Here is an 18,115-nt window from a genome sequence, read left to right as displayed (position 1 = left end):
TTTTCAAGTTGTATATCATATTATATATATATATATATATATATATATATATATATATATATATATATATATGTATGTGTATATATATATATATAACTTAAGTTTATTTCTACAAATTTTCTATAGAATTCAGAACCAGTACTGAAAGTTATAATGTTTCTAATATGAATTTGTCTATATAAACAATTCAATCGAAGATACAAAATAACTAGTGTATATACATATTTCAGGAGTTATTGCTGTTTCATCAGCATCACATCCAACTAACTCATCAACTATCCACGCACCCATTGCTTAAATACCCACTAAGTTTAGCTGTGTAACACTACTGGATAGATTAATTTAAAATATTAAACATACACACACACACGAATTATCTTTCTTAAGGAATTTTTGTTAGGTCTAATGTTTTTATTAAAATTAAGGTGGTAGGGAATTTTTGTACCATTATTGGTATGGTTGCTGCAGTTTTTGGGAGATATATAAGGGTTCCATGACAAGTTTGGCAATCACTGGGTTAGACTTCATAGAAATCTTAATGACTTACTACAACCATTTTATTGGTTATCTCATAAGATTGACTCAGTTACAGTAATATTTATCTTCAGTTTCAAAAAATCACACTATCCTTCATTGTTAGTCGTTATAAATACACTTGCCTGCTGCATACGATTTACTGAGATTGTTTTCTTAAAACTATTTTCAATATTTACTTTATTCAGTTCCTTGTTGTATTTAATCTTCACACTTTGTTCTTTTATATGTGTTTATGAAAGCCTTTGTCGCATGACTTCAGTTTAAGTCTTAATTTGTTTTACTATTTATTGTATAATTGTTAAATATTATCTAAACTGTAATCATAGCTCCAGTTATTTTATTTCAATTTACTGTGAATTTCTTATTTTCATTTATTTATCTGTTTATTTTTTTTGTAAAACGTAATTGCTTTGTCTTTTTGCTTTTGATATTTAAGCATTTTGACATCATCACAGTAACATCTGCATTTTATTTCATTTCATTGATGTACAAATTTTTTCCTGTAGATCCAGATGTTGATTTGAATAATCATATACCATCGACGTCCACCAATGGTAAACTATGTGAGGTAAGCTCATGTCTGATTAGTTTGCTGATAAATCATCATCATTTAACATCCATTTTCCATGCTGGCATGGGTTGGATGGTTTGACAAGGAGCTTGCCAGCCAGAGGGCTGCACCAGACTCCAGTTGTCTGTTTTAGCATGATTTCTACAGCTAGATGTCTGTAGTGGTCTTTGTAGCTAAATAGTTGAATAATCTCCCTTGCCAGAAGGATTATAGATTAACCCCGCTTTCTAACTTTCTTGAAGCATCTGTGTCATGAGACTTGATTCTTAATTATTCAAGAAGCTTAGCATTTCTCTTGGAAATTTCTAGAATGTCTAGTGTTCCAGTAATAAAAACAGCTTGCTAACCCTGCTCTTTGCTTCTTAGCTGATTGGACTTTGAGCCATTCACGTCATTGCTATGTCTGTCTATTTCTCTATGCCACATGACTGAAAGCCACCACTTAGCTGTTATTTCTATATTTCCTATCACTGAACTTTCTTGCATAGATTACTTCATTCAACTAGATTCTACATTATGGTTATGCTTCATCGTCGACCAGTAAATAAAATATATTTTTATGTTGTAAATATATAGGTCTTGAATTTATTCTTCATCTGTATATGAACTCTTGTAATAACATACACACAGCCACATCAACACCTTGTACTGACTATATATAACTATTACATGCCCTTCTTAAAGCCAACCCCTTTACAGAGTGTACTGGGTGCATTTTATGTGGCACCAGCACCAGTGCTTTTTATATGGTTCCAGCACAGACGCTTTTTACATGATGCCAGCATTAAAAGATAAACTGAAAACCTTTTAACGATTTAGATTTTTTTCAGCGACTAAAAAAGTAAAAGATAAAACCTCTTAATATGATTTATGAATAAATACCAAAAACACACACATCTAAATTTGTTCCTACAACCACAGATATTTCTCTTTTTTATTGCATTCTACTTAACCCTTTCAATACCAACCTGGCTGAAATCACCTCTGGCTCTGTAGTACAAATGTCTTATTTTCATAAGTTTTGAATTAAAATCTTCCACCAAACATTAACCACAATTTATGTTCCTAACACTAGCTTAATGATAACCAAGTTATTTTACTAAATTCTTTGTTATATTTAAAATTAATTGAAAGAAACACAAAGCATCTCAACATGGTAACAAAAGGGTTAATCAATTACCCTGTTAAATTTTGAATATATAATATCTCCCCTAAAATATGTCTATTTATACAAATAACATAATTTATATTCTATATATTTATTAATTTTCATTTATAAAGTGAGTTATGTTGAAAGTACTTGATGTTATGTGTTTTAATTAGGTAAATTGAGGATAGTTGAGAGGAAAGCACTGGATGATAGGATTAAAGTGGGCTAATAACAGCTGAGACAGTTTAAATTTGTATTAGGAAGAGCGAGTGTGCATTCTTAGTCATAGTAACATTTGATTACATACTAGTCACAATGTAATTACTACTCACTTCTATTTAAAGAAGTCATGTTTATTTAGTTTGGTACTTGGCTCTTTTGTATATTGATATACCTGGGAATTATTATATTGAAATTTCAGGAAGTATACAAAGTGAACTGTAATTTGCGTTTGTACGTAAGCTTTTGGTTAGAGGCTGAATATTATTTTCTACTCTAGGTACAAGGCCTGAAATTTGTGGGGATCGGGACCAGTCGATTAGATCGACCCCAGTATGCAACTGGAACTTAATTTATCAACCCCAAAAGGATAAAAGGCAAAGTCAACCTCGGCAGAATTTGAACTCAGAAAGTAACAGCAGACGAAATACTGCTAAGCATTTCACTCGGCATGCTAACGTTTCTGCCAGTTCACCGCCTTAATTAGGGGTTGAATATTAAAGAGTAAATTAAGGTGGCAAACTGACAAAATCATTAGCACATCGTTAATAAAATGTTTAGTAGCATTTTGTACCAGTTGTATACTGGGGGTCAGTCTAATTGACTTAGCCCCTCCCTAAAATTGCTGGCCTTGTGCCAAAATTTGAAACCAATATCAAAGAATAAATTGATGTAATCAGATATATATGTTGAAGAAACTATTTTTTAATAATATTAATGAAGGGCTGTTTAGACTGTTAATTACATGTTACCGTTTTGTAACAGTGACATTGATTTTAATATTTCATTAATTTCATCCTCTAAAAGCCAGTTAATAAATAGCTTTATATGTTCACCTGTTAACAGCAGAAACAGCTGTCATTTAGCACAGACGACTGGATGTTGGATTGGGTTAAAATGCTTTACTGTATTTTGTTTTGCTCTATGTATAGTTCAGATCTTACTGCAATAAACTTGACCTTTCATCGTGTGAGCTTCATAAAATTAGTCCTAGTCGAGTTGATTTATTTAACTGTTATAATCCTCTACAAATCTATTGCATTGAAACAACATGAGAAATCAATGTGAATGATGTATTTTCTTTTTTATCTCCAAAGTAAATTTACTCTGTATCAAGGGAAAATTTGCAAATATATCTACATCAATAATACTCTTGTGTGCTTCTCTGTCACAACATATGAACGAGAAAGGAAGGGGTGATAGATGAATAAGGAAGGAAGGGGTGGTGACAAACTGGTAGTGGCAGCGTTTCAACTCTATGTGTATGTATGTGTGTGTGCGTGTACAAGGGAAGTATGTGAATGTTTGTATGTGTGAACCATCGTTCTTTTGGTAACAAACGATGATTGATGTCACATCTCAAAAGACAACCCCTAGATAATATTGACAAGTGTATCGATTTGATTTACCATCCATATTTATATATAAAATGCTACAATTAGCCGTCATTTTTGACGGCACAGGGTCAGCTAGTTTATTGATAAATTTTAAGGTATTGTAGTAAATAATCAAAGTTTATAAGCCAATTAAGTTGATTCAATTAATGGGTTATAATCCCTTACTAATCTGTTGTATTCAAACTTGAGAAATCAATATAGGTGATAATAATATGGGGCAGCGAGCTGGCAGAATTGTTAGCACGCTGGGCAAAATGCTTAGCAGTATTTCATCTGTCTTTAAGCTCTGAGTTCAAATTCCACCGAGGTTGATTTTGCCTTTCATCATTTCAGGGTCAATAAATTAAGTACCAGTTGTGTACTGAGGTCGATCTAATCAACTGGCCCCCTCCCCAAAAGTTTCGGGGCTTGTGCCTAGAGTAGAAAAGAATATTTTCTCTCTGTTAAGGCGGCGAGCTGGCAGAATTGTTAGTATGCCAGGCAAAATGCTTAGCGGTATTTTGTCTGTCTTTACGTTCTGAGTTCAAATTCCACCAAGGTCAGCTTTCCCTTTTATGCTTTCATCATCATCATCATCATCATCATCATCGTTTAACATCTGCTTTCCATGCTAGCATGGGTTGGACGATTTGACTGAGGACTGGTGCAACCGGATGGCTACACCAGGCTCCAATCTAATTTGGCAGAGTTTCTACAGCTGGATGCCCTTCCTAACGCCAACCACTCAGAGAGTGTAGTGGGTGCTTTTACGTGTCACCCGCACGAAAACGGCCACGCTCGAAATGGTGTCTTTTATGTGCCACCCGCACAAGAGCCAGTCCAGGGGCACTGGCAACGATCTCGCTCGAAAACCCTACAAGGCCAGTCAGGCGGTACTGGCAACGGTCACGCTCAGGATGGTACATCTTATGTGCCACCCGCACAAGAGCCAGTCCAGGGGCACTGGCAACGATCTCACTTGGCTTGCTGGGTCTTCTCACGCACAGCACATTTCCAAAGGTCTCGGTCAGTAGTCATCGCCTCGGTGAGGCCCAATGTTCGAAGGTCTTGCCTCACCACCTCAGCCCAGGTCTTCCTGGGCCTACCTCTTCCACGGGTTCCCTCAACTGTTAGGGAGTGGCACTTTTTCACGCAGCTATCCTCATTCATTCTCACCACATGTCCAAACCAGCGCAATCGTCTCTCTTGCACACCACTACTGACGCTTCTTATGTTCAGCTTTTCTCTCAAGATACTTACACTCTGACGGGTATGCACATTTACATTACACATCCAGCGGAGCATACTGGCTTCATTCCTTGCGAGCTTATGCATGTCCTCAGCAGTCACAGTCCATGTTTCACTGCCATGTAGCATGGCTGTTCGTACACATGCATCATACAGTCTGCCTTTTACCCTGAGTGAGAGTCCCTTTGTCGCCAGCAGAGGTAAGAGCTCTCTAAACTTGGCCCAGGCTATTCTTATTCTAGCAGTTACACTTTCAGCGCACCCACCCCCACTACTAACTTGGTCACCCAGATAGTGGAAGCTATCAACTACCTCTAGTTTTTCTCCCTGGAATGAGATAGAAGTTGTTTCCTGTTTGTTTACAGTGTTTATTGCACCTGAACATCTGCCACATACAAAAACTAATTTTGTAGTTAATCTGCCTTTGATATTGCTGCACCTCTTATGTGTCCGTAGCTTGCACCGGGTACATCTTATAGAGTTACTACCTACTCCTTTACTGCATACTGAGCAGGGCCATCTACCTGAAGGGGTTTGTGTTTTATCTACCTTCCTACTTATTAGGATTTTGGTTTTTGCTAGGTTGAATCTAAGGCCCTTCGATTCTAGTCCTTGCTTCCACACCTTAAACTTCTCCTCTAGTTCTAATAGTGACTGCGCAATTAGTGCAAGGTCATCAGCATAGAGGAGCTCCCAGGGGCAACCTGTCTTGAATTCCTCTGTGATCGCCTGGAGGACTATGATAAATAGGAGGGGGCTGAGGACGGAACCTTGGTGGACCCCTACCTCTACCCGGAATTCATTACTGTACTCATTTCCAACCTTCACCTTACTGACAGCATCTCTGTACATGGCTCGCACAGCTCTCACTAACCATTCTTCTATCCCAAGTTTCCTCATTGACCACCAGATAAGGGATCGGGGTCCCTGTCAAAGGCTTTCTCCATGTCAACGAAGGCCAGGTACAGAGGTTTATCCTTGGCTAGATATTTCTCCTGCAGCTGTCTCACTAGAAATATGGCATCAGTGGTGCTTTTATCTGGCACGAACCCAAACTGCATCTCATCTAAATTGATTTGCTCCCTAATTAGTTGGGCTATGACCCTCTCCGTAACTTTCATAACCTGATCTAACAGCTTGATGCCTCTGTAATTATTAGTATCTAAAGCGTCACCTTTACCTTTGTAGCAGTTTACTATGATGCTGCTACACCAGTCATTGGGTCATTCGGGGCCGATAAATTAAGTACCAGTTGCGTACTGGGGCCAATCTAACCCAAACTAGCCCCCTCCCCCAAAATTTCAGGCCTTTCTGCCTAGAGTAGAAAAGAATTGTGAGCACCCTGGGCAAAATGCCTAGCAGCATTTTAGCTATTTATTACATTTTGAGTTCAAATTCCGCTGAGGCCAACTTCACCTATCATCCCTTTAGGTGAAGTTGGCCTCAGTGGAATTTTTTTCAACAAATTTTATTCAACAAAAACAATAACAACATGTAACAAAAACATTTTCAAATGATTATTCTGGAGCATATTCACCATCTACTTCAATTACTGCTTCCCATTTGCTGAGCAGACGGTCAGACCATCATTTAAAGATGTTTTGTTTATGTATGTATACATACATACACATATATATATATATATATATATATATTAAGGAAAAATGTAAAGACTGAGAAGGTGAATGACAAGGACCTTTTTGTGTGCACAGTCTGTGACAGACCATGTCTGTCCTTGGCTGGCCTCAAATCTCACCTGCGAACCCATGGAAAACAAACCTCATCCAGCTATTCTGATTATATGTCTGTGCACACGTTTGAATGTGGTGTGTGCCAGAGGGTTTGCAAATCCAATGGGGGTCTTAAAAGACATGTTAGGATCCACAATGAGCAGAACTTACTTGCAGGTATTGGTAGTGCAAATCAGAGGTGCAATCTGTGTGGGTGTTTTTTCAAAACACTGTCTGGTTTAAAAAGCCACATCAGACGCCATGAAAGGGCTAAGGTGTAGGTGCAGGAGGTGGTCAAACTCTGTTTAAGGAGTAGACAACCACCATATATATATAGTTAACAGAAGTAACAGAGTTTGATAAATGCCAATGCATGAAACTCCCTGACATTGAGTCACTCTGTTACTTCTGCTAAATATTAATAAAAGATATCCATATACTCATAATTTGAATTCTATTTTTCTTGTTTACATCAACATACCAGCACACACACACACATATATATATATATATATATATGCACACGTGTACAAACTCACACACACACACAGTGTTATGGTTCTGTATGAGTAAAAGAAAGTGTTCGGTACACACTTCTTGTGTGTAGTTTGTGTATTAATACCAAGGGAGACTTTATTGAAATGAAGATTATTTTTTAGTGGTTGTATGAAAAGAATAGATTAGGCTTAAAGCTTAATAGATTTGATTACAAGCTGGTTGTGTGCGTGTGTGTGTGTGTGTGCGTGTGTGTACGTGTGTGTCCGCAGGTGTGTGCGTGTTTGTGTGTTTAGTGTGAATGCTTGTGGCTTAGTGGTTAGGGGTATTCAGCTTACAATCATAAGGTCACGTGTTCAATTCCCAGTGGCACATTGTGTCCTTGAGCAAGACACTTTATTTCACACTGCTCCAGTCTACTCAGCTGGCAAAAATGAGTTGTACCTGTAATTCAAAGGGGGCCAGCCTTGTCACACTCTGTGTCAGGCTGGATCTCCCCCTAAAAATATTAAGGGTATGCATGTCTGTGGAGTACTCAGCCAGTACTTATTTATTTATTTGTTAACTTTGTACTTATTCTATTGGTCTCTTTTGCTGGACTGCTACATTACGGGGACATAAACACACCAACACCAGTCGTCAAGTGGTTGTAGGGAACAAACACACACACACACACACATATTATATACAGTGGGCTTCTTTCAGTTTCCATCTACCAAATCCACTCACACGGCTTTGGTTTGCTCAAAGCTATAGTGGAAAACACTTGCCGAAGGTGCCACGCAGTGGAACTGAACCCAGAACCATGTGGTTGGGAAGCAAGCTTCTTACCCCATGCCCACACCTGCACCTGCTTATACATCTGTGTTGTTTATAATATTAATGATCATTAATGATCATATGACCTTCATTTTGATTGTTGAGATGTGTGTAGCTTCTTGTGATTGAAACAAGACCTTGAACAAGAGTCTCTGTGCTGCTTACAAATCTAGGTTAAATGTATCATTGTGACTGGGTCAGAAAACTGGATTTTTCACAATAATTATTGCAGCTATTTCCAATGTAATATGGCAGGAATTTTTCACATTTTTCTCTCATGTTGTTAAGCATGAAAAAGACTGGTTTCTGAACACTCCTAGATTTTATCATCTTTTATTATTTTTTTTACTTGTTTCAGTCATTAGACTATGGTCATGCTGGGGCAGCACCTCGACAAATTTGTAGTCAAATCAATCAACTCCAGTACTTGTTTTTTTAAAAGTCTGGGACTTATTCTATCAGGGTCTTTTAGCTGAACTGTGTCATGTAGTGGTGAACTGGTTGTCAAGTAGTGGTGTGGAACAAACAAACACACACACACACACATATATTATTGTGTGTGTGTGTGTATATATATATATATATATATATATATATATATATATATATATGCACAACAGGCTTCTCTTCTCACAGTTTCCATCTACCAAATCTGCTCACCAGGCATTGGTCAGCCTGTGGCTATAGTAGACAGCACTTGCCCAAGTTGCCAGAGAGTGTGACTGAACCCAGAATCATGTGGGTGGGAAGCAAACTTCTTAACACACAGCCACTCCTGCGCCTCGTTTACAACCCATCACCTCCACAATTGTTGATTATCATTATTTACCGTTTGCGGAGTTTTATTACATAACCTGTCCTTCATAAATAATTACACCAAAATATTGAGGTGTTTTTGTGAAGTCTGAGAAGTTAAGTGGAAATCTGAAGGACAAACCATTTGCATAAAAATTAGGTTCTTTTATCTTTTACTTGTTTCGTTCATTGGCCTGTGGCCATGCTGGGGCATTGCCTTGAAGGATTTTAGTCAAACAAATTGACCCCAGTACTAATTTTTTTAAAGCCTGGCACTTCTATCTCTTGCTGAAGTACTAAGTTATGAGGACATGAACTAACACCAGTCAGTTGTCAAGGTGGGGGCACACACTCACACACACAACAGGCTTCCTCACAGTCTCCATCCATTAAAGGCATTAATCAACCAGGGACTACAGGCAACAGACATTTGCCCAAAGTACCAAACAGTGGGATTGAACTACTTAACCACATTGGCATGCCACACCTATATGAAATGAAACATTTTAATTTCATTCCAGTTGCCTATTTCCACGAACATTCCATAAACATTCAAGTTGTATTTTGACTGAAAATTTATCTCGATGCTTGACCGTGTGTTTCATACGTTTGCGACCCAAACCCAGGTGCAAGTATGGTTGTGTGGTAAGGAATTTACTTCCCAGCCACATGGTTCTGAGTTCAGTCCTACATTGGCTAACCAAAGCCTTGTTCATGGATTTAGTAGACAGAAACTGAAAGAAGTCCTTCATAAACAAAACCTCCCTTTGACACTCAGTTCTGAATGAGTCACCATCCTTCAATTTAAGGATGGCTTGTCTTTCATTTCTTCTCGTCTTCATCATCATCCAGTTTTTTAAATCTGGGTTTTGTCTATATTAACTGGGGTGCCTGGATCTACAATCATTTGGAATGGTTTCCTGTAACTGAATAATCTTCAGTATTGTTATTGATGTATTCTTTTGAATCATTAAGAATTTATGATACCATTTTGAAGGTGACAGTCATATTTGGCATTCACTTTGATGGGTAAAACAAACAAGAACGTTAAATCATTTTATATTTTATTAATCCTGAATAAATGTCTGATTCTTTTTCTTTTTTCTTTTTTTGGCAGAGAAAAATTAGTCTTCAAAATGTTCTGCAGAACAAGGCAAATTTTGTGATCCAAAGGAGTCTATCTCATGAGCCCCTAAGTGAGAGCAGTCCATCAGTATTGGTAAGGAGAATTGTCTACTTGCAATGATTAGTAAAGGGCTTTTATTTACTAAAATGGTCAAGCGTAGCTGTGTGGAGGCACAGGCATAGTTGTGTGATAAGAAGTTTGTTTCCCAACTACAGGGTTCCAAGGTCGGCCCCACTGCATGACACCTTGGGCAAGTGTCTTTGTCCTCGGGCCAACCAAACAATTGTGAGTGAATTTGGTAGATGGAAACTGAAAGAAGCCTGTATATTTATATATACCTATGTGTATATATATCTTTGTAACTGTGTTTGTCCCCGACAACTGCTTGACGACCAGTGTTTGTGTGTTTATGACTTAGCAGTTCGGCGAAAGAGACCAGGCATTAAAAAATCAAGACAGGGATTAATTCCTTCAGCCCCAGCATGGCCACAGTCACATAACTGAAACAAGGAAAAGGGAAATGGTAAAAGGAATCATTCTAATGAGATTATGCGGCAGGAAGTAGGAGACTGTCAAATGACAAACAGCAGAGAACGAGTGAACGGCAGAAAAAGATGAACAGTAACAGAGAGGAAAAGTGAGTGGGAGAATTAGAATGGGAAGGGTTTAGAGCACTGGTTTCCAACCTTTTTACTACCAAGGACCCCTTTTATTTAAATGAGTTTTCCCACAGAGACCAATACAAAACATACTAACTAGGCTTACAAAGAATAAGTCCTGGGGTCGATTTGTCTGACTCAAGGTGGTGCTCCAGCATGGCCGCATTCAAAATGACTGAAACCAATAAAAGAATATATATATATCATCATCATCATCATCATCATCGTTTAACGTTCGCTTTCCATGCTAGCATGGGTTGAATGATTTGACTGAGGACTGGCAAGCCAGAAGGCTGCACTAGGCTCCAATCTGATTTGGCAGAGTTTCTACAGCTGGATGCCCTTCCTGACACCAACCACTCTAAGAGTGTAGTGGGTGCTTTTACATGCCACCGGCACGAGGGCCAGTCACACGGTACTGGTAACGACCACACTTAAAAAGGTGTTTTTACATGCCACCTGCTTGGGAGCCAGTCCAGCGGCACTGGCAATGACCTCATTCGAATGATTTTCTAACATGCCACCAGCACAAGTGCTAGAAGGCGACGCTGGTAACAATTACACTCAAATGGTGCTATTTATGGGCCACCAGCACGGAAGCCAGACAGCTGCTCTGGCAATGAACACGCTCAGACAGTGCTGTTAATGCTCCACTGGCACAGGTGCCACTCATCGAGTATGGTTCAATTACGATTTCGATTTTACTTGCCTCAACAGGTCTTCGCAAGCAGAGTTTAGTGTTCAATGAAGGAGAGGTTGGCATGGGTGCCAGTCATCGGATTCGGTTCGATTTCGATTTCAGATTTCAAATGAAATTTTGAACTCACGGACCCCTAGTACTACCTTTGCAGACCCCTGGTTGGGAACCACTGATTTAGAGATTTTGTAATTCCTTTGACACCACTTGGAACATAAGGCTTCAACAAGAGATCTCCATCTGTTTCAATCCTTGGCAATGGATTGGTCACCAGCTGTCGCCACCTGCCACTGCTTCAGTTTAATGAGTTGCAGTAAGAGGTGGAGATTCTTGTGTATTTGCATTATTTATACATTCAGATGTCACCTACTTTTTAAATAACCTTACACTCTATTGAAAGCACAATCAACAGACTAAATGTCGATAGACAGATGTTTAAATGATGAAAGCAAAAGAAGTGTGTCATCATCATCAACATCATCATCTCCATTTAATGTCTGCTTTCCATGCTGGCATGGGTTGGACTGTTTCACTGAAAACTGGTAAGCTGGGGAGCTGCACCAAGTTCCAATGCATAGATGGCATGGTTTCTATAGTTGGATGCCTTTCCTTATGCCAACCACTGAAAGAGTTATGTGCCACTGGCATGGGTGCCAGTTACAAAACACCAGTTTTGGTTACGACTGCGATCTCACTTGGCCTGACGGGTCTTCCCAAGCACGGTAAAATTGCCAAAGGTCTCGGTCACTTGGCACTGCCTCTGCAAGGCCCAGAGTTTGAAGTATGCTTATTACATGCCACTGGCACAGGTGCCGGTTATGCAACATTGGCATACTGCTCTATTTTTCTGTCATTATCAATTTCATTAATTTATTACTGATACATCAAGTACTTATCTCTGCTGCTGATGTAATTAAGCCACCGGAGTAGAATTAGCATTCAAGTCATTCGACATTCTATAATACTTATAGATATATATATACCATATGCAATAAAAATCTTTTCACCTCATAGACAAACATTCTCACTAATGTACTTCAAAGACGAATGAATAAAAAGAGCCATGTCTTTTTTTCAGTCTTGTGTATTCCATTAAAAAAAAACCTTCCTCTCATCTTCTTCACTCTATAATAATGGTCTGACCTAAAATGAAAATGTAATGGTTTTTCTTTTTGTCAACCCCAAGCACTTTCTGCAAGTCCCTCTTTCATAGAACTATCCGGAACTCTCTTCTTAGTTTTGCTGAAATTTTCACTGTAATCCCCTCCTCTATCCTTAATTATCATTATTTGGTAGACAGAAACTGAAAGAAGCCCATTGTATATATATATATGTGTATGTATTTGTGTGTCTGTGTTTGTCTCACCACCATTGCTTGACAACCAATGTTGGTGTGTTTACATCCCCGTAATCTAGTGGTTCAGCAAAAGAGACTGATAAAATAAGTACTAGGCTTACAAAGAATAAGTCCTGGAGGCAGTTTGTTCGACTAAAGGCGGTGGTCCAGCATGGCCACAGTCAAATGACTGAAACCAGTAAAAGAAGAAAAAGAATATGTTTATGAATTTGTCTTGTAAGATTCCTGATGTGAAATTGTGTGTTGAAACAGATATTGTTATATTTCAGGATGGTCATTTTTTTTTCCTGCCAAATAAACACACACACTATATAGTTGTTCTTAACTTGTTTATTATTGTTCTTATTTTATCGTATGTCCATTGTCTGGAAATCTTTCATCACACATCTGTAACCTCTTCAGCAACTCTTCCATCTCATGTGTCCCCTCCTGTCCTTTGTAGTCCATTCTAAGCAAAAAAAAAGTGACCATCCTGAAATATAGCAATATATATATATATATATCATCATCATCATCATCATCGTTTAACGTCCGCTTTCCATGCTAGCATGGGTTGGACGATTTGACTGAGGACTGGTGAAACCGGATGGCAACACCAGGCTCCAGTCTGATTTGGCAGAGTTTCTACAGCTGGATGCCCTTCCTAACGCCAACCACTCAGAGAGTGTAGTGGGTGCTTTTACGTGTCACCCGCACGAAAACGGCCACGCTCGAAATGGTGTCTTTTATGTGCCACCCGCACAAGCCAGTCCAGGGGCGCTGGCAACGATCTCGCTCGAAAATCCTACAGGAGCCAGTCAGGCGGTACTGGCAACGGCCACGCTCAAAATGGTGCATCTCATGTGCCACCCGCACAAGAACCAGTCCAGGGGCACTGGCAACGATCTTACTTGACTTGCCGGGTCTTCTCACGCACAGCACATTTCCAAAGGTCTCGATCAGTAGTCATCGCCTCGGTGAGGCCCAATGTACGAAGGTCTTGCCTCACCACCTCAGCCCAGGTCTTCCTGGGCCTACCTCTTCCACGGGTTCCTTCAACTGTTAGGGTGTGGCACTTTTTCACGCAGCTATCCTCCTCCATTCTCACCACATGTCCATACCAGCGCAATCGTCTCTCTTGCACGCCACAACTGATGCTTCTAATGTTCAGCTTTTCTCTCAAGATAGTTACACTCTGACGGGTATTCACATTGACATTACACATCCAACGGAGCATACTGGCTTCATTCCTTGCGAGCTTACGTATGTCCTCAGCAGTTACAGCCCATGTTTCACTGCCATGTAGCATGGTTGTTCGTACGCATGCGTCATACAGTCTGCCTTTTACTCTGAGTGAGAGTCCCTTTGTCGCCAGCAGGGGTAAGAGCTCTCTAAACTTTGCCCAGGCTATTCTTATTCTAGCAGCTACACTTTCAGCGCACCCACCCCCACTACTAACTTGGTTGCCCAGATAGCGGAAGCTATCGACTACCTCTAGTTTTTCACCCTGGAATGAGATAGAAGTTGTTTCCTGTTTGTTTACAGTCTTTATTGCACCTGAACATCTGCCACAAACAAAAACTAACTTGCTAGTTAACCTGCCTTTGATGTTGCTGCACCTCTTATGTGTCCATAGCTTGCACCGGGTACATCTTATAGAGTTACTACCTACTCCTTTTCTACATACTGAGCAGGGCCATCTACCTGAAGGAGTTTGTGCTTTATCTACCTTCCTACTTATTAGGATTTTGGTTTTAGCTAGGTTGACTCTAAGGCCCTTCAATTCTAGACCTTGCTTCCGCACCTGAAACTTCTCCTCTAGTTCTGATAGTGACTCCGCAATTAGGGCAAGGTCATCAGCATAGAGGAGCTCCCAGGGGCAACCTGTCTTGAACTCCTCTGTGATTGCCTGGAGGACTATGATAAATAAGAGGGGGCTGAGGACGGAACCTTGGTGGACCCCTACTTCTACCCGGAATTCATTGCTGTACTCATTTCCAACCCTCACCTTACTGGCAGCATCTCTGTACATGGCTCGCACAGCTCTCACTAACCATTCTTCTATCCCAAGTTTCCTCATTGACCACCAGATAAGGGATCGGGGGACCCTGTCAAAGGCTTTCTCCATGTCAACGAAAGCCAGGTACAGAGGTTTATATATATATATATATATATATATATATATATATATATATATATATATATATATATATATATATATATATATATATATATATATATATATATATATATATAGGCATGGTTGAATGGTAAGAAGCTTGCTTCCCAACCACATAGTCCCAGGTTCAGTCCCACTGCTTGGCACCTTTTGGGCAAGTGTCTTCTTCTCTAGCCTTGGGCCAACCAATGCCTTGTGAATGAATTTGATAGACAGACACTGAAAGAAACCTATCGTATATATATATATATATATATATATATATATATATATATATATATATATATATATATATATATATATATATATATATATATATATATATATATATATATATATGTTTACTTATGTATGTGTATATATATATATATATATATATATATATGTATATATATATGTATATATATATGCGGGTGGCACATAAATTGCACCATTTTGAGCGTGGCCGTTTCCAGTACCGCCTGACTGGCCTTCGTGCGGGTGACACGTAAAAGCACCCACTACACTCTCTGAGTGGTTGGCGTTAGGAAGGGCATCCAGCTGTAGAAACTCTGCCAAATCAGATTGGAGCCTGGTGTAGCCATCTGGTTTCACCAGTACTCAGTCAAATCGTCCAACCCATGCTAGCATGGAAAGCGGACGTTAAACGAAGATGATGATGATGATGATGATTAAATATATCTTTTTCTATTAATTCTTACATCTTAGAAACATTTGGCTTACAACTGATATTTTATTATGCTTTACAATGTACAACACACGTGTATATTTATGTTTTTTTCTTTCATTCTTTTTATTTTTTATTTCCCTTTATTTCCAGAAGTGTAATGGGCCCAAATCAGCTGGTTGTGTCAATAGTTCCAGATCTGTTTTCTTTGGAGATGTAAAAGAAAATAAATACCATTCTTTGACAGATGTTCTTCATTTGATGAATGATATTTTGCCTGAAATTTGTAAGAAACAGTTTTCAAGCACTTCACACAACTCCTATATAACACTTACTTCTTAATGAAAATAAAAATGAAAATTATCAGATAATTCAAGAATTCAAAATAAACTCTGATACACACACACACACACACACCTGTGTGTGTGAAAAATCCAGAGCATGTTATTGCTATATCTTTCAGTTTTCTGTTCAATGGTATAGTTTATTGTCCTTATCTGTTGGTGTATAGTAGAGGGTTTATCATTGGATTTTTAACTGATCTAGTGACAGAAATAATTAATTTTTGTTGTAAATGCATGAAGTAAGAAGTTCGCACAAAAGAGACTACAAATTAATTTGCTGTAAAAGAGGAGAAGAGAAATCTGTTTTTGAGTGGAAGACTTCTGTATGAAGTGTCCCATTTCTACTTCACGGTGAACAAACGGATCCCGTTGTTTCTAAAAGTCGCTGTTGGTTTACTCTGACTTTATGAGGAATAGTTGCAAGGGGCGTAATTGTAATATTGTAAGAGTTATGTACCTTGCTTTTCTTCAGTACTGTTAAATATCCTTGTCTACTCTAGGTACAAGGCCCGAAATTTTTGGGAAGGGGTCCCAGTTGATTAGATCCAGTACGCAGCTGGTACTTAATTTATCATCCGAAAGGATGAAAGGTAAAGTTGTAGTACTGTTAATATCATTTATTGTTACATGTGCGGTTGATTGATACAATCGGTAGAGCGCTGGACGAAATTATCTCTCTCTCTCAATCCTATTTTGTTGTGAACTTCTACAGTCTAATTGAAAATCAGTACCAGGTTTTAAAAGTACTGGGGTTAATTCATTCAACTAAAAATTGTTCAAGGTGGTGCCCCAGCATGGCCACAGTCTAATGACTGAAACGAGTAAAAGAATAAGAAATCTAGAATAACTTACATTGAAATGCATTACACCCTCCGTCACACACATAGACAGGGATAATCCCCACTTTTATGGATAGAATTTGGATTTCATGCTTGGGTATTTTTTCTGAATGTTCTCAAAATTCTGTTTCAAATTTTGTAGCTTCCCAAGAAAAACTGAAATGCAAATTGTCACGACAGAAGCTTCTTCATTTGTCGACTTCCCCTTCATCTCAGAAACCTCCCAAAGATTGGATGCAGTTAAGACTAGAGTTTCCTGATTTATTTAATTTAGAGGTAATATTTTTATTATTATTCTATGTAAAATCATTCATCCTTTTGTTACCATATTACAGTTGAGATGCTCTTTGTTTCTTTCAATTAATTTTAAATATTTTAACTCTTTTGTTACCATATTTCTGTTGAGACGCTCTGTGTTTCAATTAATTTTAAATATAACAAAGAGTTTAGTAAAATAACATAGTTATCATTAAGCTAGTGTTAGGAACATAAATTGTGACTAAGGTTTGGTGGAAGATTTTAATTCAGAACTTTCGAAAACAAGATATTTGTACTACAGAGCCAGAAGCGGTTTCAGCCGGGTTTGTATCAAAAGGGTTGATATGATATTTGTGCAAATAGAATATAGGAAACTTAGTTGGTAAACAAAATCCATGAGACCCTCAGCCAATTTTATTCGTAGATGAATGTTTCATTTTTGTCTTGAGTGGAATTAAAAGTTTACCAATAATTATTTTGAGACTTAATTCTTAATTAATAAATATGTATTTATTTTGCACTTTAATTATTATCTTTCAGAATTTAACATATGTGGACCCTACAGAGCAAGAATATTGGCTTGAGCAATTGGAATCTCGAAAGTGTGTTAGTCTTTTTGTTTCTTCTTCCAATCGGAGACAGCGGTCCCGGTGCAGCTCAGAAGTCAGTGACTAAATTAATCAAACTGAGCAGACTTACAAGTTGGAACTCTGATAAAGAATACTTTGAAACAAAAAGACAAAGAAGAAAAAAAACAAAAAAAAGACAAAAAAAAACAAACAAAAAGCTAGAAACTTAATCCAGAGAGCAATTTTTGTGATCAAAAAAAAAAACTTTAGTTCTTAACTCTGTGATTTCATTCTCTCTTCTTACATCATTCCATTTCTCAAGTCCCCCTACCCCCCTCCTTAAAATTTTTTTTTTTTTCATAGCATATTTATTTTCTTCGTTTAATGATTGTCCTTTTGGTTTGTGCAGTCTTTCAGGACATTCAACAAATGTGCCAAAACATTGGAAACTTGAATTCCAGAGAAACAACAAAAACAAAAAAAGAAAAAGAAAAAGTTATC

General features: G+C 38.3%; 1 protein-coding gene across 4 annotated transcripts in view; it reads left to right on the top strand.

The window, feature by feature from the left end:
• The window catches only part of LOC106872906 (uncharacterized), a 35,185-nt gene extending 17,419 nt beyond the window's left edge, over positions 1 to 17,766 (top strand). For all 4 annotated transcript variants that reach the window (XM_089364300.1, XM_089364302.1, XM_089364303.1 and 1 more), the window contains 5 exons: positions 1,044 to 1,105; positions 10,058 to 10,159; positions 15,758 to 15,890; positions 16,930 to 17,063; positions 17,586 to 17,766. In XM_089364300.1, the coding sequence (XP_089220426.1) occupies positions 1,044 to 1,105; positions 10,058 to 10,159; positions 15,758 to 15,890; positions 16,930 to 17,063; positions 17,586 to 17,720 (566 nt within the window). In that variant the 3' untranslated portion in view covers positions 17,721 to 17,766. The remainder of the gene's footprint in view (positions 1 to 1,043; positions 1,106 to 10,057; positions 10,160 to 15,757; positions 15,891 to 16,929; positions 17,064 to 17,585) is intronic.
• The last annotated feature ends 349 nt before the right edge of the window (positions 17,767 to 18,115 follow it).

This window comes from Octopus bimaculoides, chromosome 16 (assembly GCF_046866305.1).
Source record: "Octopus bimaculoides isolate indiv1 chromosome 16, ASM4686630v1, whole genome shotgun sequence".
Taxonomy (NCBI): Eukaryota; Metazoa; Mollusca; class Cephalopoda; order Octopoda; family Octopodidae; genus Octopus; species Octopus bimaculoides.
The sequence above is the reverse complement of the archived record's forward strand: the minus strand, read 5'-3'. Positions and strand labels throughout refer to the sequence as shown.